Source organism: Ambystoma mexicanum, chromosome 5p (genome assembly GCF_040938575.1).
Source record: "Ambystoma mexicanum isolate Mex_15411 chromosome 5p, UKY_AmexF1_1, whole genome shotgun sequence".
NCBI lineage: Eukaryota > Metazoa > Chordata > Amphibia > Caudata > Ambystomatidae > Ambystoma > Ambystoma mexicanum.
The window spans coordinates 174,716,604-174,741,279 of record NC_090930.1 but is presented as its reverse complement, the minus strand read 5'-3'; the positions used below and the strand labels follow the sequence as shown (position 1 = coordinate 174,741,279).

The 24,676-nt window shown below is 48.3% G+C and overlaps 1 protein-coding gene across 1 annotated transcript in view; it reads left to right on the top strand.

Moving 5' to 3' along the window:
* Positions 1-24,676, top strand: part of MAGT1 (magnesium transporter 1) — a 629,140-nt gene that overhangs the window by 210,264 nt on the left and 394,200 nt on the right. The window contains exon 5 of the mRNA XM_069612586.1: positions 24,497-24,637. Coding sequence (XP_069468687.1) covers positions 24,497-24,637 — 141 coding nt within the window. The remainder of the gene's footprint in view (positions 1-24,496; positions 24,638-24,676) is intronic.

Genomic DNA, 24,676 nt, shown 5'->3' with positions numbered 1-24,676 from the left:
GCCAGAGGCTCGTCTGCGGATGAGATCTTTGCAGTGGGCACTCAAGCTCCAGTGGTCTCAGTCCTCCGGTAGGCTGTCGGACCCTGTTCAGGTGCCGCCCTCGGTAGCCCGGGACCTTCTATGGTGGGCCGTCGAAGGCAATCTGATGAAGGGGGCCCCATTTTGGCTGCCCTGGCCGGAGGTGACGATTGTGACGGACGCATCCCTCACGGGATGGGGAGCTCATGCCAACGAGTTGACAGTCAGCGGTCGTTGGTCTCTGTCGGAGTCCAGACTCCATATCAATCTGTTGGAGCTGAGGGCCGTCAGGCTAGCCATGAAGGCTTTTTTGCCAACTGTGCGTGGAAAGAGTGTCCTGATTCTAACGGACAACACGGTGGCCATGCACTACCTCAACAAAAAGGGGGGTGCAGGGTCACTTCCGCTGTGCAGGGAGGCGATGCAGCTCGAGTTCTGGGCCATCCAGCAGGAAGTTTCGATCTCGGCGGTTCATCTGGCCGGAGACGACAACGTGACGGCGGACGCTCTGAGCAGGCAGAGCACGATCTCTCACGAGTGGGAGCTGGCTCAGGAGATTCTCCTGGAGATCTTCGCCCTTTGGGGGACCCCTCAAGTGGATCACTTCACCTCCAGTGTGAACCGGAAGTGCGAAAGGTTTTGCTCGCGGGAATTTCCTCCAAAAGGAGCCTTAGGAGACGCGTTCGTGGTGGAGTGGTCATTCCCACTGCTGTACGTGTTTCCTCCAGTCCCCTTCATCCTGCAAGTGCTGCAGAGGTTACGGAGGTTCGGTTCCCGTATGATCCTCATTGCTCCGGCGTGGGCCCGGAGGACGTGGTACCCGGACCTTCTCGACTTGTCCATCTGCCCTCCATGTCGTCTTCCCTACCGAGACGATCTGCTCTCACGGGAGGGGGGTCAGGTTCTCCATTCAGAGGTCCGATCCCTCAACATTTCACGCTTGGCTTCTGAAGGGTTGAGATATAAGGATTGGGACCTCTCTGAAGACGTGATGGAGGTGTTGCTCTCGGCCAGGCGGCCGGCAACAAAGTCTCTGTACCGTTGCCGTTGGAGAAAGTTCTGCAACTGGTGCAGAGTTAAGAATGTGGATCCTTTTGATTGTGACATTCCCATGGTTCTGTCTTTTTTGCCTTCTTTGGCCCACAGGGGCTTGCAAGTGGGGACCATTAAAGGTTACTTGGCGGCGCTGTCCATATTTAAGCGCACGTCTGAAGAGTGTTCCTATTTTAAGATTCCTTTAATTTCGCAGTTCTTGAAAGGACTCACTAATGTGTTCCCTCCGTCACCTTTTCTGGTGCCAGGTTGGGATTTGAACCTTGTTCTTAAGTTTCTTATGGGTGCTCCGTTTGAGCCTTTACATTCTTGCCCTTTGAGGCTGTTAACTCTGAAAACTGTGTTTGGTTGCGGTTACTTCCGCTCGCAGAGCGAGTGAGTTACAGGCACTTTCAGTTAAGCCACCCTTCACTGTGTTTCATAAGGACAGGGTTGTCCTTAGAGTTCGTCCTTTTCTTCCAAAGGTGGTTTCGGAATTTCATTTGAGCCAGAAGGTTGTTCTTCCGGCGTTCTATCCTCCTCCACATCCTGGTAAGGAAGAGGAGAGGCTCCATAGGCTTGATCCTCGGAGAGCGTTGAGTTTTTATATTTCGCGCATGTCCCAGGTCAGAGTGGACGATCAACTTTTCATTGGTTACGCTGGAAAGCATTTGGGACAAGCTGTGACGAAACAGACTGTCTCGTTGGATTATTTTAGCTATCTCCGGGTGTTACCGCTTGGCGGGTAAGGATCCTCCGGCTGGCTTGCGGGCCCATTCTACCAGGGGAGTGGCTGCGTCTACTGCCCTGCAGAGGGGAGTTCCTATTCGTCACATCTGTGATGCAGCCACCTGGGCTTCAGTACATACTTTTGTACGTCACTACTCCCTCGATTCCATCAGAGGGCAAGATCTGGCCTTTGGCAAGGCAGTTCTCTATTCCGCAATTTGATTGGGCATGCTAAATTTGTATTCTAAATTCGTTCCCACCTCCTTGCTTGGTACTGCTTTAGGAGTCTGTCATAGATATGGAATACATCGGAGGACCCAATCCCCTCGAACAAGTTACTTTCTTACCTCGTAACGTTCTTGCGATGGGATGGTCCGACGACGTATTCCATATCGCTCCCTCCCTGCCTTCCCCGCTGCAGAATTTCTTTTGCGATTGCAGCTTGCGTTCCGCAAGGCCTTGTGTGTCTGACTGGCAGAAAACTGGTGGCACACGTTCTGGGGGAAAAAACTACAACTGAGGCTATGGGCGTCGTGCGTCCTACTTATCACATCGGGTGACGTCGGCCGTCGGAGGAGGTCCTCGGGGACGGCACATCGACGTCATCGACACAGGACGCCGACGCCAAAGATTTTCCGAAGCAGCACAGCTGTGGACATTACCTGTCATAGATACGGATTACGTCGTCGGACCATCCCACCGAATGAACGTTACCAGGTAAGAAAGTAACTTGTTCATTTTATTGATTTCTTCAACAAACATAACATACAAACCAAGAGACAAGATCATAAAGATAAACAGAAACAAAACTTGTGCAATCGAAGATTAAATCAATAATAAAGTATGGTATGAGTCCCCTTTTTAGCAGGCTTCATGTGTTCCCAGTGCGCGTTTCCGCCAACTGGTAGAAGATACCGGGAATCGCGCTCCTCCCACTTCCCCTAGATTTTGGAAGCTTTGGTGTGGCATCCTCGTGCCTTGTAGATTCTATATTCCAACATTGCACAAGTGTCCATGTCGTCTGCCCGCTGATCCAGTGTCTGGGAGTCCGGAGCGCCCAATTTCTGTGCGATGTTGCGTTTCATCAGTCCTGCAGCCGTTGCTAGGAGCAATCCCTCCCATTTATTTGCAGTGTTCATCGGGTGTACCCAACAAAAACATTTTGGGATCTAGTGTGATGCTTCGACCCAGTGTTCTGGACAGCTCCCCACAGCATTCACCCAGAAAGTCTGGATTCGGGGGCATTCCCAAAGGATGTGTATGAATGTTCCAGTTTCTGTCCCATCTGTATATCATAGTTCTAGGGTAATATATTCTATGTAAGATTTTCAGCTGCACCAGGCGGAGCCTGGAAGAGATTGCGATTTCTCCTGGGGTGCATTAGGACTTGGATCCAGTCCTCCGGGTCTATGCTTCCCACGTCTTCCTCCCGTTTGGACTTAAGGTGAGGGAGTTCCGGGGTGGCAAATGAGGCCATGGTGTTATACAATATAGAGGTGCATTTGGAGGGGATATATGCCGGGAGTATGTTCCGTTCTATGGGTGTGCTTTCGGGAATGGCAGAGTACGACTGAATATGTGTTCGTAGGGCGTGGGCCAGCTGAGTATAGTGATATTGTTCAGTTGTTGGGATCTGGAACTTTAGTTGCAGAGTGTCGAATGAGGCAATTTCTCCGCCCTCTAGGACGTCCCCGATCTTGGTGATACCGGTCTTCTCCCATTTGGACCATGGTTTAAATTTACCCAGCTCCTTCAGGTTACTGTTGTACCACAGGGGTTGTGAAGTAGTGATCTTGTCTTTCCAAACTACAAAAGCATGTGCCCGTCTCCAAACCATGGTAACATGCACTGCCATTGTTTGTGGGGAGGGTCTTCCAGGGGCTGATAGAGAAAGTGAAGTGGCTCTGTATCGTGCAGGGCTGCTATTTCGGCCTTTCTATGTGGTAGCTTCTGGTCTCTGTGCAGTAGGTCATTGACCACAGCTAGCTGCGAGGCCCAGTAGTATACTCAGGGGCGGGGGACGCTGATTCCTCCCTCCCAGATCGATCTCTGCAGTGTGGCTAATGCAATGCGGGGTTGACCTCCTCCCCATATGAGTTCTCTAAGGTGATTGTCGAGGCGGTTGAATTCGGAGTCTTGGATTTCAAGCGTGGCATTCTGTAACACACAAAGAAATCTGGGCAGGGTAATCATTTTAAAGAGGGCGGCTCTGCCCATAAGTGTCAACGGAAGGAGTTTCCAGTGGCGGACATTGTCTCTAAAACGGTCAATGATTGGTTGGAGATTGTGGGATGTGTAACGAGTCAAGTCCTCTGATACCCAAATCCCCAGACATCGGAATCCAGCTGATTCTACTTTGTACGGGCAGTCCTAGGGATTGGCTTGTGTCCCGCCCCTTCACCGGGAAGAGGACTGACTTGCTCCAGTTAATTTTCAACCCACTAAATTCGCAGAAGCAAACAAGCATCTGCGTCACTATGGGGCAGGTTCGTATCGGGTCACCCAGATAGATCAAAAGGTTCTCGGCATAGAGAGACGCCCTATCCTCATGTCCCTCCGGCCATCTAAATCCGGTCCATTCCTTGCTTTGGTGGAGCCATAAAGCGAGTGTCTCTATTGCCAGAGCAAAGAGGAGGGGGGACAGGGGACAACCCTGTCACGTGCCTTTACCGAGGGGAAAGGACTTCGAGGGCCACCCGTTTATCTTCACCTCTGCATGTGGGTCTGTATAGAGGAGTTGTACCCAGCTCAGGAAGTTGTTTCCAAAGCCCATTCTCTGCATGGTTTCCCAGAGGCTGTCCCAGCGAACCGAATCAAACGCCTTTTCAAAATCTATGGCCAATAATGCCAGCGGTCCGTCTATGACTGGGGCTCTTTCTAATAGTAGGTGGAGGCGTCGTATATTTATCCGCGTTGATTTTTGTGGCATAAACCCACATTGGTCCGGATGGACCAGGGAGGTAATGACTGATTGTAGCCGGTTATTTAGGAGTTTGGCAAGGATTTTGGTTTCAGTGTTAAGTAGTGAGATGGGCCTATAAGAGGTGCACTGCTCCAGTGGTTTGCCCGGCTTGGGAATGACGACGATCGTGGCTTTGCGCAGGTCTGGTGGAAGGGTACCCTGCTCCCGAGCCCCGAGGAACATCCCGTGGAGGTATGGTGCTAGTTTTTCCCCGCCAAGTTTCTTCCATGTTTCAACCGGGAATCATCCGTTGGGGCCCGGTGTTTTCACGGACTGTAATTGGGCCATGGCCTCAGCTATCTCTGTTTCGGTCAGAGCCGCGTCCAATTGCTCCTTTTGCTGTTCCGACAGCTGGGGCAGTGCAATGTCTTCAAGGAGAGGAGGGTTCAATGGAGATACCGGGGAGCCGAACAGCGCGGCATAGAAGTCCGCAAACGCCTTCGCTATTTCGCAGTCTGCATGGCATCTCTCACCTTGCAGAGTTATAATTTCTCTGACATGGCGTTGACCCTCGTCTCTCCTCTCAAGCCAACATTTTCCCCGCCTTGTCACCATGTTCATAGACCCTCGCTCTGGACTCCCGATGGGCCTGTTTAGCGTTGTCTAGTTCGATGTTCCGAAGCCTTTCTCTAGCGCCCTTGAAGGATCGAAGGGTCTCAGAGCATGGGTCGAGAACGTACTTGGTCTCCCAGTCGCTCATTTCGGTTTCTGCTTTTGCTAGTTCCCGGAGCCGTTCCCTTTTTGTTTGCTGTCCAGGAGATTGTCTCCCCCCCCCTTAGCACTGTTTTGTATGCCTTCCAGATGATAACGGGGTCATCCACTGTAGTAGTATTGTTTTCAAAGTATTCATTCGTTGTTTCGGTGACCCGGTCGACAAAGTCGGGGAAACCCAGATAGTAACTGTTCATTCTCCATGATTTGGGGGGGGGGAGGGCACTGCCTTGCATCCCCAACACCATTGTCAGGGGTGAGTGATCCGAGATGCCACGGGGAGCATGGCCGCGGCCGTCGCCCTGTGTATGTCGGTGTTCGGGAGGAGAAAGTAATCCAATCTAGATATGGAGCCATGTGCACCAGAGTGGAACGAGTATGCCTCGGTGTCAGGGTGAAGGTGTCGCCACACATCTCGGAGGCCCAGAGGCGAGAGAAATTTAGCCAGATTATTGGAGGTGCTCGGGTTGCGGTCTCTTATGTGAGTGTGATCCCTACTGTTGCTCACAACATCATTAAAATCGCCCCCCAACACCCACATGTCGGGTTGGTGTTTTGCCATGAGGATAACCAGGTCTTTTAATAACTCCTCCCCGAGCCCTGACGGAGAGTACACTGATGCTATGGCCAAGGTTTCTCCCCCTAGTGTTCCAATTGCTACCACATAGCGACCTCTGGTATCCCGTTCTACTATCAGTACTTCGAGTGGAAGGTGTTTGTGAACCAGTATCAGTGTCCCTCTGGATCCCATGGTGTATTCCGCATGTAGTGCCACACGGTAATTAGTTCTTCGAAAGAAAGTGCAATTGGTACCGGCTAAGTGTGTTTCATTAAGTAGGGCGATGTCTGGGAGTGTGTGTTCAGGAATTGCATCACAAGACGTCTCTTAATTTTGGAGCCTAGCCCATTCACATTCCATGTTATCAATTTGAGGGATTTGGGTCGCTCATGGGGTGGAGAATGGGTCATTGTAGGTGGCATTCATAACTTCTAGGGTCGGGTTCACAGGATTTTGGGAGCTGTTGCATAGGGGCATTATGCGGGGGCTGGTCGCGGGGAGGGTGTGTTGCCGTTTGGGGGTAGCACATGGCGACACGTGCTGGTCGAAGTGGCTCAGTGAATCCATGAATGCACCATAATTTTAAAACAATACAAAAACAACCTGAAGTGCCGTTTTCCCCACCCCATACTCCACCCCAACACGAAGTACCTGTCGCCCAAACATAAGTAAAACCTAACTTGCGCTTAAACTAAAGCATAAACTTTCTATCGTAGATCAGCTCTGTACTGTTTGAGCCTCACAGATTGTGTATATACACTGAAGCTTGGGAGTCCAGTACTCTTGCTCGCTGATGTGTAGTCGCTTCCTCGTTGGGGGGGAGGGGAGCAGCTCTACTTTGGTCGCCAGCCGTTTTGCGCCCTTTTGATACTTGCTTCCGTTGTCGAGGATCCGTTACGTTCCAGTTTACAGTGGTTGTGCTATTTTCAAGTGTCGCCGTACATTGTTATTCGTTTCGTTTCCTTGTGGCGGGATTGCGTCCTGTTGGGGTCTGATATCCGGTGGCCTCTTAGGATGTGGTCTGTTGCGTTCGCCTCCTGGTTTCTTTCTAGCAACAGCTCCCAAAATCCTGTGAACCCGACCGTAGAAGTTATAAATGCTGTAAGGGAGAATTCTCTGTAAGGCTAATTTCCCAAACCTAGTGAGTCCTCCAGCAGATTTGCTGGATTTTTTGGGGTTTATTTTCTTTCTTCTCCTGCTAAGAGTGAGACTCTTTTACTCCCACACTCAGACATGATTTGAGGTGTTCCTTTGTCTTTCCATGTGTTATATGGGCTATGGGGTCTTTTACTCCATAGGGTCTCATGTGTTTTTTTTTATGGGTTACACAGCACCCTCCGTGCCGTAACCCAGGGGTGTCGTAGAGACCCCCCCCAACATAGACTCCATACCCTGGGACCGACTACTGTCTCCCAGGGCATGTAAAGTCACCATTGGCTTTGCTAGTCCCAAATTATGAACAGAAACAAGTACAAACCATCATATTGTGGACGTACTGGTCGGGGCAATTCGATTGCCCCGGGGTCTGTTGTTCGAGGGGGCAAGTCTCCCTCCCCCCTGATCGAGTTTTGGCTGGTGGCAGTGGATACTACTTTTTATATTCGACCGCGAATATATCTCTATGGGATTTTCCCATTATTTGAGGCTACCAACTTTAATTATTTAGTTCTTATAGCCTCGAACATACCGCCAGTTTATTTAATATTAATTCACCGGTTCGTATTTTTTTGCCAGAACTCGATTCTAAAATGACGTTTGTGTTCTCTTCTGTGACTCCAACCCAAGTCGAGCCCTTTGTTCCACTTTTTGGTGGGTTTCTCCACAGAAGCCTCCAAAAGTGGTGCCACTCTGTCTGGGTACCACAGGGGGTGTAGGAGGGGGTTTAGGCACCCTGGACTGAGTTACCTTGGTAACTCAAATCGCACTCTTGTGTGATTGGCCCAAGTGGTGAGCCGGCCGGCTCACCACTTAGCACGTTTGATTGACAGCTAGGCTGAGTGAATGGGGGTGTGCTGCATAAAAGCAGGGCTTTGGGGACTGGAACTTCAGAAGTCGCCACAGGACCTAAGAATCCGAGGAGGGAGAAGCTGAGCCGACCTGCAACGACGACACCACCGGTGGAGCCCTGCTGAACCGTCTCACCACTTTTCCCGACGACGGAGGAGATTTCCAGTCCGGAGAGTCTTCTTCCTTTGACTGGTGGGGATAACCAGTTTTGCCTTCTTTTCACCTTCCTGGAGCATCTCGTGGCCGCCTTGCCCGTGCCAAGCACCCTGGCAACCGGAATACCATGGTTTACCACTACCGCGAAGAGAAGGGTAGTAACTTTTTACCGGAGAACTCCGCGGCTGGTTTCTTCCCTGGCAGTGCAACAATCTTCACCTTTCCTCCACGGCGAGACCTCTTCTTCCTCTGGACGAAACACCGACTTGCACCTGCTGCCAGGAACAACTGCCCCCGCTGGAGCTTCCTTCACGCTTAAGGTACTGTGTCCCGCCTGGCTTCCCTTGCAACAGATCGTTCGGGGTGACAGTAAAGCATCGACTTTCTAACCTGGGCTGGCCTGGGACAACCTAGCTAACTTTGCCTGACTTTAATTTCATCCTTTTTGTACGAACTATCTACAAGACTCTTTGGGCATAACCCCACTGTGTGAACCTGGACCCCTTCTGTGTGCTCTCCCCAATAGTGGGCCCTGCAATTGACTTCCTTGCTCTCCAGTAGAACTCTGCCTATCCTGCCTACTTGTGGTTCTGTGTAAAAGTATTGAAACTTGTGTGCTTCCTTAACTCTGCCTTTTTCCTCCCTTTCTTTACAACTTAGAGTGTCATCTTATGTTAAGCGCTCACCTCTGTCTGAAAATAAGTGGTGTTTCTCACTAAGACTTGTCTAATAAGTGAATAGGGTATTATATATATGATAGTGACTGTGTGCTGAATTTACTTACCTCGTTTTTGCTAGTGTAAATTACAAGTGTTTTTAAATAAATAATTATATACTTCTACACCAAAGTTCTGGTCAGTGTTTGTTTGTGCTACTGTGTCTCTGTACCTATTGTGTATACTCTGCATACTGCCTAACTCTTCTTGAGGGAAGTCTGACTGCTCAGCCACAGCTACCAAGTGAATCTGTGTGGTACAGACTGCTTCCAAGTGGGTTTACTGCCAAACACCTGTAGTCTTAAATCTTTTGCAGTGGTCCCTAAGGGAACTGCACAGGTTTCTGCCTAACAAATGCCACCTACAATGACCCATTCACCACCCCATGAGCGACCCAAATCCCTCAAATTGATCACCTGGAACGTGAATGGGCTAGGCTCCGGAATTAAGAGATGTCTTGTGATGCAATTCCTGAACAGACACTCCCCAGACATCGCCCTACTTAATGAAACACACTTAGCCGGTACCAATTGCACTTTCTTTCGAAGAACTAATTACCGTGTGGCACCACATGCAGGATACACCATGGCATCCAGAGGGACACTCATACCCAGTCGCCTTCTATGTGGTTTTCCGCCCAGTTCCACGCTTCTTTTGGGTCCGTAAAATATACTGTCGTGCCATTGTGAACATTTTTTAACTGGACGGGGAAGATTAGGTCTTATTTCGTACCCATAGCCTGCAGTCGTTTTTTGAGTGGATCGAAGGACTGGCATGCTTTTTGCACTTCTCGGGTGAAATCAGGGAAGAAGGCTATTCTAGATCCATTATAAGTGACAGTCCCTCTCGCTCTTGCCATCTGTAGCACAGCATCCCTGTCCCTATAATTTAGAAATCTCGCGATGACCGTGCGTGGTGGTGCTCCTGGTATAATCCTACACGTTGGAATGCGGTGCGCCCGCTCTATGGAAAATAATTTGGAGAAGGATTTTGCGTCATATATGTCCATGAGCCACTCTTCAAGAAAAAGTTCCATACTTGCTCCCTCTGCCTTCTCGGGGAGGCCGAGTATACGTATGTTATTGCGCCTGGATCTTCCTTCAATCTCATCCACTCTTGCTTCCAGGATTTTGATACGGTCTAGCATTCCGGACATGCTTCGATTGACTCCATGAAAGCCATCCTCAGTTTGAGAGATGCGTGCCTCGGCCTCAACAGTACGTGAGGTTAGTTTTTGGAGGTTGTGTCTCAGTAGGGATACGTCCTCACCAATGCTGTCCATCTTCTTCTCCATTGATGTTCTGGACCTGGCGATGGCACTCATGACATCTCTGAGGGAGATGTCATCCTCTATATTGTCAGGTTCAATTGATGCCGGCCGTTCTGGTGAGCGAGAGAGTGGTGTGGTGGCGTATTGGTCTTGTTACGCTCACCTGGCTCCCAAAGGGGCGTTGGTCGGACCCGGACAGCTGCGGTCTCCACCCACGTGATGCGTAGTGCAGCGATGACTGACTGGATCTGCCCTCCTATCTTGTCTGCTTAACCCGTAGAAATATTCTCCTGCAAGTGGAGAGATGGATTAAGCCACTTGTGGATTCAAGTGATGGCACCCCCACAGTCCTCCCCAACTAATCACCTCCGAAATGCCCTCACAGCAATCTCACCTTATATTCTTGAAAGATGAGCTCTCCATCCTGCGTGCATTTGCAGGGGCGTGTCGATTGCAGTTACTTCACTGGTTTGAAGGCTCGGGAGAGTTCCGGAGAGTATTGACTCTGAGGTTCCTGGTGAGGACCAGTAAGTATTAAGTTCATAGAGTTCAATATGTCCGATGTTCACTCTTGTTCCCCCCCCTTCCTTTCTTGTCTTGCAGCTGGCTCGTGAAAAGATGCTCTTGTGGCAGCTGGTGGCGCTCAGGTAAGAGTTTGTATTACCCGGCGCTGTCCGGTAAATGTTGCATGTGGAAAACGTGTTGTTTTGTCTCTTTACAGATGCGGCACGTGAAAATATGGAGAGTCACAAAAGGATGCCTCCGGTGGTAAATCAGGTAAGTCTATGGTGGTAAGAATTATATTTGTTGGTTCCCTCGGCTCACCTTGTGGTTTTCTTTTGTCTCCTAGGTGCCGAAGTTCGGCGAAGAAATGATGGAGGCAGCGCCGACCTGAAGGATGCTGTGAAGACTGGTGAGTATGGTGCAGCGCTGCAGCTGGAGGTGCGGCGCATGCAGAAATGATGTTCTTTACAGGTCCGGAGATGAGATGTATCCAGAATCAGGTGTGGAATAGAAATAAGTTTGTTTTCTAACCTTGTCCCTTTCTTTCCTCTTTGTTTTAGGAGCCCCGGATTCGAGGCGGGCGTGGTAGAAGACTGGATGCAGGCTGCAGGCACGGTGAGCGTTACGCTGCAGGCACGGTGAGCGTTACGCTGCTGGATGCAGAATAACGCGAAGCGTGTGTTGCTGGTCGGGCGTGGTTTAAATATCCTCAAAAGTAGTCCCAGGTAAGAAGTCCCTAGAACCACACCCGAGTAAAAAATAGTCCCTGTAGAAAAATAGTTCCTTTCAGGCTTCATGTTGAAGTGGAGTCATTTGCAGCATGGTCTGCCTGAGGTAAGTAATGACTATGAGACTGGCGCCTTAGGCGCCAGGACTGATTTCTACTATGAGCCTGGCGCCTAAGGCGCCAGGACTGAACCCAGATAGCCCCTAGCCAGGGCTGCTGAGGTTTTACTAAATGTCTAGATGCCTGCTCCCGGGGCTGATGGGCTTGGTCCGGATGCCTGGGGGTAGGCATCATGACAGCTCTATCCTGCTCTGTGTGTTGGTTTTCCTGGGTTTATCTTTCCCCATATTGCCTTGGCGCTGTTGTGTTGCTGGGCTCTCTTCTAGTTCGTGGGGGGGGGGGCGGGCCATAATGTTAGCTCGTCGTGAGATTGCGAGCTCTTGAAGACCAAGAGGGCGGGCCTGGCACTGCGATGGTCAATTGCCCTTATTGTTACCCTCTTCCCCCACTCCATACCTTTGCCCCGATATCTGGGTCCTCAGAGCCGCCTTCACTGCTATGAAGGAGAATTGCCAGGCGCTCTACGCAGAGGGGGAGCACCCGCGCCCTTATTACGGGTCTTGCCAGCTGTGTCCAGGATTGTAGCGTGTGTGTCGATCACCAGGGCCTAGGGACTCCAGGGGGCGATTTCGTTGTCCATGCATTTTTACAGGCTTCAATTGCTGGGATTGCTTTGAGTTCGTCCGGACCACAATCGAATATGAGGTCTATGCGTGTGAATTACGCTTCCACATGGCCTCTGCGCCCACGACACACCAGAAAAGTATCTCAGAGTTTCGTATGGCTTGATCTGCAATCGGGGTGCGGTATTCCACCTGCGCGTATGAGGGTTCAGCCCGTGGAGGAGCTCTGGTGCTCCTGAGTTTCCTGTCACCTCATGCCTTGGGTGCTTGCTGGAAATATGTCATGAGTTACCACTTTAGGCAGGAGTAACTATAGTTCACAGATATTCAGCCGTATTCGTCGTCGTGGTGCTGATGTGTGTTTCCGCTGCTTTCAGCGTTTTATCCCTCTTGCTTCCCAGTGCAGAGTATTTTCCCCTTCAGCCTGCAGCGTAGACTGTTCGCCACGTATTGCAACTGGTCGCATCAAGACCCTCTTCTAAATTGTCTTGTTATTATCTGATTCACCTAGTGTGAGTTGTAGCAGCCGATGTAGGCTCCTATGTGTACTGTCCCACTGCCCGACCTACTTGGGTCTCTTCAGGCTGTTTGTGTGACTTTATATGGCGCTTCAGCGATTTCACCATCTGTCCCCTTTGGTCAGCCTTCACACGGCCCAATGTCCCGATTTCAGAGTCTTTAAAGGGTTGCTTCAGCCCAGTATGGATCAAGTTATGATCTCCTGTATTGTGCCGTGTGGACTGTCCCAGAAGGAGTGCCTATGCGTCCGTGCAGTCAAGTAGCTTTAATGTTCTCACTGTGCAATGCCAGCGTGGTTAATGTTGTGCTGAATCAGTGGTACGTGGGGACTCTGCGGTTTCACAGGTGTGGCTGGAGGGCACGCAGGGACCCGATCCCGGACCTCCTCCCTTCGTCACCCGCTCTTCCCATTCCTTACTGCCGCTCTGTGTCGTGTTGCAGCTGCAGGATACAGTACTGCGGCACTGGGCGAAGATTAGCAGGCCCGTGTCGCGGGTTTTATCAGCCGGATACAGGTACTGTCACCCCCGTTGGATTCACATGGGGAGGGGGGGGGACAGGGCAAGTTGTGCGGCACCCCTCTCTTGCAATGCGCAGGGGTAAGTTCATTTGTGCCCCCACTCCCGGTTCGCAGGGTCCGCCTGCACGCCTCTGATGTTCCGGGCTCTGCCCCTTCACTTCGCCTCTTGCAGGGGGGGAGGGAGTTCGCCATCCTCACGCCTCATGGGCGCGCCGATCCATTAAACCTCGCTCAGCTGCCTTCCTTTGGGAGTCGCCAGATGGGACCGATGTGCTCCCCAACCTCCGCCTCCCCGATGCCTGTGCAGCCGGAGATGGTGGCCGGTCTTGCTAGGCTGACTTCTCGTATCTCCGGCGGCCATCTTGGATGTCTTCACTCGCAGTATGTTTGTCTGAACTCCAACCACCGTAACTCCGAGAATAGACTCAGATTATGGTCCGCTGTACCGCGTTCTGTTGCAGCAGGGTTTTTCAAGTCGCTGGAGAGTATTTGGATATTTTCAAAGTCGTTTTTAATCAGAATGAATGCAGGATTAGGCTGGCGGCCCGGGAGCGACAGAGGATCACCTCTTCATCGCACGCCCGTTTGCCACGCCCCTACTGTGGTTACCTTTTATTCTCCTCATTTATCTTCCTCCTCTTCAGCTATTACTATATTTTCGTTCTATGTTTCCTGCCTCCAATTCTGATATTTACATGCTCCTGTCTCACTCATCCCACCGCTTCCCCTTCTGATCCTCTTCCTTCTGCTCTCATCACACAAATCTATCCTTCACTTAACTCTGATCTTACTAGCCTTTTCAATATCTCTCGTTACTTCTACTTTTCACCTGCTTTTAAAAAATCCAGTCATAATTTGTATTTTGAAAAACATCTCTAGACCCATCTTTACTCTCTAATTTCCGCCCTATTTCTCAACTTCCTTATCTTTCTAAACTCTTGAAACATTGTGTCTACTTGCAGGTTTCATCATTTGTCGCAATTAATTCTATTCTTCCCCTATTTTTAATTGCGATTTTCATCTCTCCATTAATCGGAAGCGGCTCTTCTTTCTGTGATTCACTGCTTTCAACCTGTTACTCTAAACCCTCTTCTATTCTTATTCTTTTAGATCTCTCTGCTACTTTTGACAGAGTGGACCACATGCTACCCCTTCAGTATTTCTTCCTTTGGTTTTTCCAGATCTGTATTGTGTTAGTTTCAGTCTTATCTATCCAAGTGCACCTACTCCGGGTCATTGGCGGGTACTAGCTGTGATGTCTCTCTGCTTTCTCATGGTTCTGTTCTTGGTCCTTTTCTCGTTTCTCTTTATACTTCTCCTCTGGCGCCGATCTCTCCCTTTAGGTTATCTCACCACTTTTATGCTGATGATACCCAACTCTGTCTTTTTCCTCTTTTACCCCTACTATTCATTCAAACCTTTCGGCTTTAATATTGGTAAAGTGTTAGGCAGAAACCTGTGCAGTTCCCTTAGGGACCACTGCAAAAGATTTAAGACTACAGGTGTTGGCAGTAAACCCACTTGGTAGCACTCTGTACCACCCAGATTTACCTGGTAGCTGTGGCTGAGCAGTCAGACTTCTCTCAAGAAGAGTTAGGCAGTATGCAAAGTATACACAATAGGCACTCAGATACAATAATACAAGCAAACACTGACCAGAGCTTTGGTATCAAAGTATATAATTATTTATTTAAAAACACAGTTTGAAACACTCCAGCACTCTTATTGTAAAATATTCTAAACACAGTTACTATTGTAATATATACACCCCTTTTTCCTTATCAGATAAATCACAGTAAAACACCACTTATTTTCATACAGAGGTGAGCGCTTAACTAGATTGCACTCCAATAAGTTTGAGAAAGGGAGGGAAAAAGACAGAATATGGAAAGGTATACCACTCTAAGATTCAGGAACACTATAAGCAAGGTAGAAGAGCAAAAGTCACTGGTGAGCCAAAGTCCAAAGGCTGGGCCCACTCTTAGACATAGCAGAGCACAAATGCGACCAAGATAACACAGTTACAGTAGGCTTAGAAAGTCTTGCAGAGGGTTCAAAAAGAGTTTAGAGAGGCTTAGGAAAGTTTAGCCAGGGTGTCCCAGGCTAACCCAGGTTCGAAAGCCGGGGGCTAAATCTACCCCATACAGTCGGTAGCAAGGGAAGCCAGGCGGGACACGGTACCTTAAGTGGGAAGGATCTGTCATGATCTCTGCTTCCAAAAGATCAGGACTTGCCCGACTCCCTTGGAAGCAGACCCATAACCCCGGTTCCGAGTGCGAGCCAGTCCCAATTGGGACCTTTTGGACCCTGTCCTGGCGCCAGTGGCACCAGGCTCATAAAGATGCCCAGTCCCAGCGCTGGAAGCGCCGGGCTCATAATGCTTGGGTGGACTTACCTGCAGCAGACTATGCTGCTTACTTACCTGCCAGTTGAACCCCTGATCCTCTTCTGTTTGGGACTACTTTTCCTGTTGGGTGGGGCAGGAGCCACTCCCTAGGTTCAGAACACTGGAACTCTTCTGGAAAGCAGGAACTCTTTTCTTACCTAGGCGTGGCTGTGGAAGGAGACACCTAAGCACTACAGGAGGCTATTTAAACCACACCCGATGGATGAATCTTGCTTTGCGTTATTCTGCATTCTCTGCAGCAGAACGCTCATCGTGTCTTCTGCTTCTGATCCTGGGCCTAAGGGAACAAAGAATTACCATCCTGGAATCCAGTCTTCAGCAGCACCTGTAAAGACAAAGAAAGAACAGGATAGAACTACGGTCTTCAGTGGCAGCGCATCTCTTACCTGGTCCATCGGCTGTCACCAACGCCTAGCGCTGCATTCCGGCATCTGAAAGACAAAGGCTTACCTACTCTTCGCATGCTCCGGAGGTCTTCGCACTGCATTCCGGCATCTGAAAGACAAAAGCTTTACCAGCTCTTCGCACGCTCCGGAGGCCTTTGGCGCTGCATCCCGCATCTGAAAGACAAAAGAAGGTGCGTTTAAAGACATTGGGCAACTTTATTACTCACGTGCCATTACTCCTTCCCACGCCGAATCCAGTGGGTATTCCAGCACCCTTCAGCTTCTCTAAAGCTCCGAACTTGTACCTGCAAGATAAAAGGGACAGTTAGTGCGCATCGTGAAGCAGGCTACAAGCGCTTACTTACGTGCTTCCAGGCGCTTCTATTCCTCACACGGGTTCGATCCTCAACTCCCATCAGCCCGCCATCCGCCATCGCCGGAACCCTGCAAAACAAGAGATATCATTACAAAAGACTTTTAAGACATTTGAAGTACCCAGAACTTACCGTTCGTGCAGTTAACGACGGACAGCAGTCCTCTGAGGTCAAGAGGCCTGCACCCTTATCCAGTGAAGAAACTGGTTACGGCACCCTGCCCCGAGGCAGATGGAGAGCTCGGCGTTCATTTACCTAAGGTGAGGGCGTTAACCTTTGGGGTTCTACAGGAGAAGAGAAAGGGAAGAGGAGAGAGGCACCCAATAACCCCAGTTCATTAATCCCATATTTTCTATCTGCAGACATCTTACTCTTCGAGTCAGACATACAGTGCACAGAGGTCCAGCCCAAAGAGCCAACCGTGTGTTACACATCACCTTTGAAGATACGGCATTCACCCAGTCAAGACCGGCGCCTCTGCGGGAATCAGGTGAGCGTTACAGGATCCTCCAGCGATGGCAGTTGTTCCTGGTAGTGGGTGCAAGTTGCGTCGTCCAGGGGAAGAGAGGATCTCGACTTGGAGGAAAGTTGAAGGTCGTTGCACTACCAGGGAAGAAACCAGCTGTGGAGTTTTCCGGTTAAAGGTGGTACCTTTGTTTCGCGGTCGTGGTAAAACGTGGTATCCCGGTTGCCGGGGTGCTTGGCACGGGCAAGGCGGCCACGAGGTACGTCGGGAAGGCGAAAAGACGGTGAAACTGGTTATCCCCACCAGTCAAAGGAAGAAGACTCTCCGGCGGGAGATCTTCTCTGTCGTTGGGAAAAGTGGTGAGGCAGTCCAGCAGGGCTCCACCGGTGGTGGTGTCGTGGCAGGTTGGCTCAGCTTCTCCCTCGTCGGATTCTTAGGTCCTGTGGCGACTTCTGAAATTCCAGTCCCCAAAGCCCTGCTTTTATGCAGCAAACTCCCTTTCACTCAGCCTAGCTGTCACTCACACATGCTAAGTGATGAGCCAGCCGGCTCACCACTTGGGCCAATCAGGATGGAGTGCGACTTGAGTTGCCTAGGCAACTCAGTCCAGGGTGCCTAAATTCCCCTCCACCCCTCCTAAGTACCCCAGACAGAGTGGCACCACTTTGGAGGGCTTCTGTGGAGAAGCCCGCCAAAAAGTGGAACAAAGGGCTCGACTTGGGTTGGAGTCACAGAAGAGAACACAAACGCCATTTTAGCATCAAGTTTTGGCAAAAAATACCAACCGGAGAATTAATATTAATTAAATAAACTGGCGGTTTGTTCGAGGCTACCGTAAATAATTAAATAAAGGTAGTAGCCTAAAACAATGGGAAAATATTCACGGTTGAATATAAAAAGTAGTATCCACTGCCACCAGCCAAAACTCGATCAGGGGGGACGGAGACGTGTCCCCTCGACTAACAGATCCTGGGGCAATCGAATTGCCCCAGCTAGTACGTCCACAATATGATGGTTTGTACTGGTTCTGTTCAGAATTTAAGACTAGTAAAGTCAATGGTGACTTTACATGCCCTGGGAGACAGTAGTCAGTCCCAGGGTATGGAGTCTATACTGGGGGGTCACTATGACACCCCTGTGTCACTGCACTGAGGGTGCTGTGTAACACATCACAAAAACACATGAAGCCCTATGGGGTAAAAGACCCCATAGCCCATTAAACACATCTAGATCCAAAGAAACACACTCAAATCATGTCCAAGAGTGAGGGTAAAAGAGTCTCACTCTTGGCAGGAGAAAAAAATAAACCCCAAAAATCCAGCAAAGCTGCTGGGGGACTCACTAGGTTAGGAAATTCAGCCTAAACAGAGAATTCTCCCTAACATAAAGTTAGGTCCTTTCTTACCTTTGCTGCTACTAAACTTTTGATATCTTTGCTTATTTTCTCAAGGCTATTTTACCGCTCTACATTATTTTTTGCTCTTCCTGTTTCCTGCCTGGCCACTCTAAAGTCGATCTTCAAATCCTCAATTCGTCTTTATCTGTACTCCCCTCGTGATTCTATTTCTGCTTCGTTATCTCTAGGATGGTTATCTTTTCACTCAGGTCATATATTTAATTTTCTTTGTTAGGCATTTAAATCTCTTCAGGGCCTTGCCCCAATTTATCTTGCATCCCTTGTCTTTTTACGTTCCTTCTCGGTCTCTTCATTCCCAATCTTAGTTTATCCGTTCCCCGTCCTTCTTGTGCACAATAGCGCTTTTGCTTTTTTCGCTTCTTACTCATTTTCATTGGAATGCTCTTCCTCTCTTCGTTCTATTGACTCTTGCTCTGCTTTTTGTAATGCTTGGAAACACTTTTTATTACAATTTTAACTCTTCCTCCTCTATTCTTGTTATTTAAGTGTTTAACGTCTATCTTTTATGTTTGTTTCAAATGTAATTGTACTGTATATTTCTTCTGTACAGTGCCTTGGCGTAAGGCGCTAAATGAATAATAAACAAATACAAATAATGCAGACTTATTTTCTGGTCGCATTGTGATTGCAGCGATCTTCCAAATTGGCCACAGGTTTAAAAACTGGTAGTGATTTTCAATGTTAAACTACAGTTAATTTCTGTCGTAAGTAGCACAAACTATATATTCTTTTAAAACCTATGTGCCAATATCGCAATTAAAATATCTCAACATCATTGGTTTTTTGTACACTGTTTTTTGCTTTACAGCCTCAGGCTGATGCAAAAAAAAAAGAAAAAGGTTAAGATTTGAAAAGCTGTTGGAAGCAGTGATAAAAGAAGTTTAAGCATAATGCTTGCATACTTGCCTTTAATAGAATCAAGACTACCTGCGCTGTGTGCTTGGGAAATCTTATTATATGGCCAGACCGGAGGCAAGCATTATGCTTGTTCAAAGCTCTCTACCACAGCAGTGGCAATATTGGAAACTGGCTTGAAGTAGAACGTTCTAAACAGTCACTAGACCAATCGGCCGCTTTCATGTCTTGCAGTGGAACCACCGCTGCAAAAGCTTTGGAAGCCATAGCTCCTCTGGCTGAATGAGCTCCAAACAATGAAATATCAACTCCTGCTAAGGCCATTGTTTCTTTCACCCCTCTTGTTATAGTAGCTGAAGCTACTGTGTGATACGATTTCTGTGCTAGCAATAATTGTTTAACACTCTGAGGTCTTGTTGGCGATTTCGCAGTCTCATAACTCTTTATGCACTGTGCTACGCATAATTTGCTATTATTAGGAAAGTATGGGTATGAAATTACAGGGGAGCCAGTCTTTGTGCGCTGCACAATATTAAATACTAGACATTCTGGATAAAAAAACCTTCCTGTCTATTTCTAAAGCCTTTACATCCCAAACTCTTCTGCAGGACACTAGGCAAAGTAACATGGCCAACTTTCCTGATAACTTCTTCCCCCGACAGAATATTGTTCTTCAGCCATTGTTCTAACAAATATAGTACTTTGTTCACATCTCACAATGAAGAACATCTTGGCTGAGTATGTCTGCTCACTTTAACTCCTTTTAATAACCTGGGTTTTCTCCTTCTGGCACCCCGTCTACTAACTCATGACTGGCTGAGATGGCTGATTAATATACTCCTACCATTTGGCAAGCCCTTCCTTGGCTGGGCAGGCGCGCTAGAAAGTTTATCACTTCTACTATTGTACTATAGTGGCTGAAATGGGAGGAATACTTCCCCACCCACCTCCCCCCTTGCACCATAACTCCCAGGCTTGCCAAGCGGAACAATAGCTCCGAATGGTGGAGGGTGCCCATGATATCCTGATGAGCTCTGTAGCTTTCTCTGAAAGCCCCGGCAAACACCATCTGCGCCTGAATCTCTGCATGCCAATAATATTCTGACCCTGCACGAACGGTTGCTGAGCTCCTGATGGATCTGTTGGATCTGCCCTCTGCGGAACCCTCTGGGGGAAATCCGATGAAAGTTCATCTGAACTGGATACCAGGCTTGCGATTTCCATTCTGGTGTCAATATCACTAATTCTGCTTTGTCCCTGCACACTTTTGCTAGTACCCTCGCCAGCATCGCAAATGGGGGCAACACATAATGGATCTGATCCTCCTAACTGTAGAAAGGCATCTGTCCCCGGTATTGAATCTCCGTATGGAACGGACCCCACACTTGTAACCTCTCAAACAGATGTGTGAAGACTCCAGTCGCTCAAGTCTACTGATCTCCCGGTAGATGCTCCACTCTGACAGATCTTTTTCTCCAGGCAGAAATGCCAGAAGTCCTTTGCTAACTATGCTTGCGTCTTTGATTTCGTTCCTCCTTGCTTGTTTATGTACCTTGCTGCAGAGATGTCCATCCGCAGAAGTATACAGCACCGTGCTTTGCCTTTGGAAAATGCTTTCACTGCAATAGAGCCCGCCAGAAGCTCCAGACAGTTGATATGAAGGTCGAATTCTTCTTGTGACCATTTCCCTCCTGTCTGTCTGACCACACCTGGTGCTGGCATCCGACTCTACGATGAGTTCTGGTACGTCTCTGAAAATGGCTCTGGTGTTTCATGCTTCCATATTGTGAAGCCACCAGCATAGTTCTGTTTTGCTGTCCTCGTCTAGCGGTACTAACTGATGATATCTCAAACATTTTTGGAGAAATTTGATTTTCTGCCTCCAAAGGGCACGATAGTGAAGAGGGCCGGGAAAAATGGCTTGGATAGATGCTGCGAGTCGGCCCACTACTCTGGCTAGATTCCGAAGCGATATAACCTGCGTGGGAGTCTGCCCTTTCTGTAGCCTCTTTCTGCACTAGCAGTTGCAACTCTGTGTCTAATGAAACGTTCTCTGCTCGTGTGATGTGCATGCGTGGGCGAGGATGTGATTGCTTGGGAATCTCCAGAAAGTCTAGTCTGAACCCCTCTGTAGACTGTAAAACCCACGCGTAGGAAGACCGCAAGCGCCAATTGTTTACAAAAAGTTGCATTCTCCTTCCCATTGATATTGTACGCTGTGCGCTCTCACCCGCGGTACTTCCTTGCTGTCTGTAATATCCTCGGCCTCTGCGGTATCTATACCCTTGACCTCAGAGGAAGAACACATCTTGCTGTCTTGACCCCCAGTAGTGCGCTCTAGGACCTTGTGGCCTTCTCTGCGAATTGAAACGGCCTGTTGAACGGCCCCTGTGTTGGCAGGCCCCTGCAAAAACTCTCCCGGGAAAAACCTTCCGGGTAAAGGCTTGCGCTTTCTTCAACGCTGTAAAAGTTCCCACAAACTTGTTCATTTTTCTTTTCACGAAAGCCTTTCTAAAGAGTAATCCTTGGGCTCCTTCTGCTTCATAGGAGGCTAGGTCATCCAACTTGTTATCTATTTTCAGGAGCATGGTCCTGCGCCTCTCAGAGGAGACTGCACAGTTTGCGTTTCCTAGCAAACATACTGCTAGCTGCGCCCAGACTGCTAGAACCTGTGGATCGACTGGTTCTCCTGTATCCTTGGCCCTCTCTGCTAGAGCCATAATCTTTGCTATGGGGCCAGCTAGGTCTAGTATCTTGTCATGACATGATCTCCAAGGTCTGTCCATGCCTTTTCTGGCGTCTTTACCCACTTTGGTCACATACGTGAGCATCTTTGGGGCAAGCTCTGGTGTATCTGCCACATTTCCTGCTAGCTCCTGTCTTTGGCATTGTGCCTTTAAGCGTAATCTGGCCTCTTTCTCTAGGGGCCTGTGCATCACCTGCGCATCTTCTGCGCTATGTAAAGCGCCACTCTTGATGATGGGGCCCACTCAGTTGATCTGGGGTGTCTGATGGTTCGAACATGTCTGACATGTCCTCCTCTTGAGGTACCTCCACCTTGCTGGCTTCTGGCTTGCATATATAGGCTTACTCTGCGTGTCAACGCTCACATTGTCATTATCCTCATCGTATTGATCAAACTCCTCTGCTGATGACTGAGCTTCCCCTGTATTATTCTCCCTTGTGGAAGGGGATAAGAGGCTGGGCATGGCTGAATCATACAAGATTCTTAAGCCTATTAAAAGCGTCCGGCGCCTCCTGGAGCTTTTTTTTCATCCCCCATCAATGTGCCTGGGGGAGTAGAAGAGGCTTTTCTCCTCTGGGCTGCTTTGCTCCCCTTCTCGCCCTCTCTACTGGGCTGAGTCGTGGAGGTTCCCTCACCTGGATCTTCTAGGTCACCAGCTCTCTTGCCTAACCTGTCTCCCAGGACCTGTAGTCTGTCCTGCAGGGGTTTCACTCCGTGGGTGACTGCTCTCACTAAGGAGTCTCCCAACACTTTCTTGAAGCTCTGTGAGAGGTCTGCTTCTTCTTCCCCCATCTCGTGCTCATTCTCCTTGCTCCCCAAGTGTAGTCCCCTGTATCACATGCCATAATTATATTCTTGGCAGTGTATTGTAGGCTATATTGACAAAAAAAGGAGACACTTTCACTTTGAAATACTCCTGTGCTGAGACACTATTGCACTGAGCTATGCGTAATCTTGACTTTCTTTTTTTTATGCTTCTATAATTTGCCTCCTGAAGCCTAACTACATGCTGTAAAAAGTGCATTATTTCTTTTACTCTAAACACTGTTTTTCAAGCGGGAGAAATTGAGCCCAGCATTCGATTCCGTCAGTTCACATGATACAAATCACTGGCGCATGTGCAATGCACTCATCGTGTCATGCGGAAGAACTACAGTGTATGAAATGCTGGTGCGCGACTGTTACTCAAACTATGGCAAGAAGTGAGTGGAGGTGTGGGGGGAGAGTCTAATCGCTTAAATCCTTACGTCGATGCAGACTGGAGCCCTGAGGGGACCGAGTTTGCTCGCGGGCCCGGTCTGCCTCTTCTGGGGGACAAAATACTGTCAGCATTCGCGCTTTAAAAATAGTAAGGTATACAAATCAATCCGACACGCTGTGTAATAAAAAGAAATGCTAAAGATAATGTGCTTTCAGTAAAAATGCATGAAACTCCAAACTAAGCAACTTCCATTAGTATGAATATTACAACAATGTAAAAGTCACATAACTGTCAGCAGCAGCAGAAAAGAAGAGGAAAGGATCTGAGGAAGCGGGGATTAGTAGCTATGGATGAGCCCTAATTGGGGATTGAAACAGAGGCTCGGCACTACCATACAGGAGAGACTCATGGGTTTGTGGTTTTCTCTTCTCTCCTTTTTTGTTTACACACTTTTTTGTTTTACAGCCTGAGGCTGATGTAAAAAATAAAATTAAAATAAAGGTTAAGATTTGAAAAGCTGTTGGAAGCAGTAATACATTTTAAGCATAATGCTGGCCTCCGGTCTTGACATAGAATTCACTTGTCAATAGAGCTATAAAAACTCTTAATAAGGAAATTCAAATTTATACAACAACAATTTGGTTAAAACTGGCAGCGACACATTTTGGCTCACCTGTCATGCCAATCCTGGTTCTCCTTCACTTGCTTCCCATTCAAGCCAGGGTTCATTTGAAAGTGCTACCTGTGACAAATTGATGCATCTATGGAAATGCTCAGATTGAATCTTTGTTCTGTGACGGCATTTGTGCATCAGTTCAGGGTGCAAAGCTATTGAATGACCTCTCTGACCACTTGAGAAACATCTTGGACTACACCTGCTTCAAGAAGTAGTTGAAACTCTGTTTGGCTTATATTTAGATCCAGGATAAGGTTTTCTGATTTTGTATCCACACCTCGCGTCTGCCAGACCTCCTAGTACTCTCGAACATGTAATACTGTACATATCTTTATTGGAAAGGCAATTGTTTCGAAGTCACACATTTCATTGGTTGGTCCCTATTTTTCAAGAAAAGTGTTGAAGAAATCTTGTTTGGTCCTCATTTTGAGTTTGCCATGGTTTGAGGGATTGCACCTAGGTTTTTTAATGCAGACACACTCCCCATGATTTGGTTGTACGATTGTAGTAGGATAAACGAGCCGACGCCCATGTGACTGACTTTGGGAAGTTTGCTTATCCTTTTCATCTTTACTTTGCATCGGGTACCGCTATCTTTTGTCCCTTGATGGCAATCTATGTGAGAGCTGTGTAAAGAAATACAAGATGTTCCTTGTTGATGTTCCCTATTGAATAACTACCTTGCCTTTTTCAATTATAAATGTATTGAACCATAATTGAAATGATTTACTTATGGAAAAATGGTTCCTCTTAATGTTTTCAACACTGAGAATGGAAGAATTGAAAGAAACCATGTAAAATGGATCAGATGAACGTATTTTTTTTCCAAAGTGATTAAAAACATTTGTTTTGTAGATACGAGTTATAAGACCTCCAAATTATGCTGGTCCCTTGATGTTGGGCTTGCTGCTTGCTGTGATTGGGGGACTTGTTTACCTTAGGAGAAGCAACCTGGATTTCCTCTACAACAAGACTGTCTGGTCTTTAGCAGCTTTGGTAAGTTGATCTTCAATGAAAATAGCATGTTTCTTATGA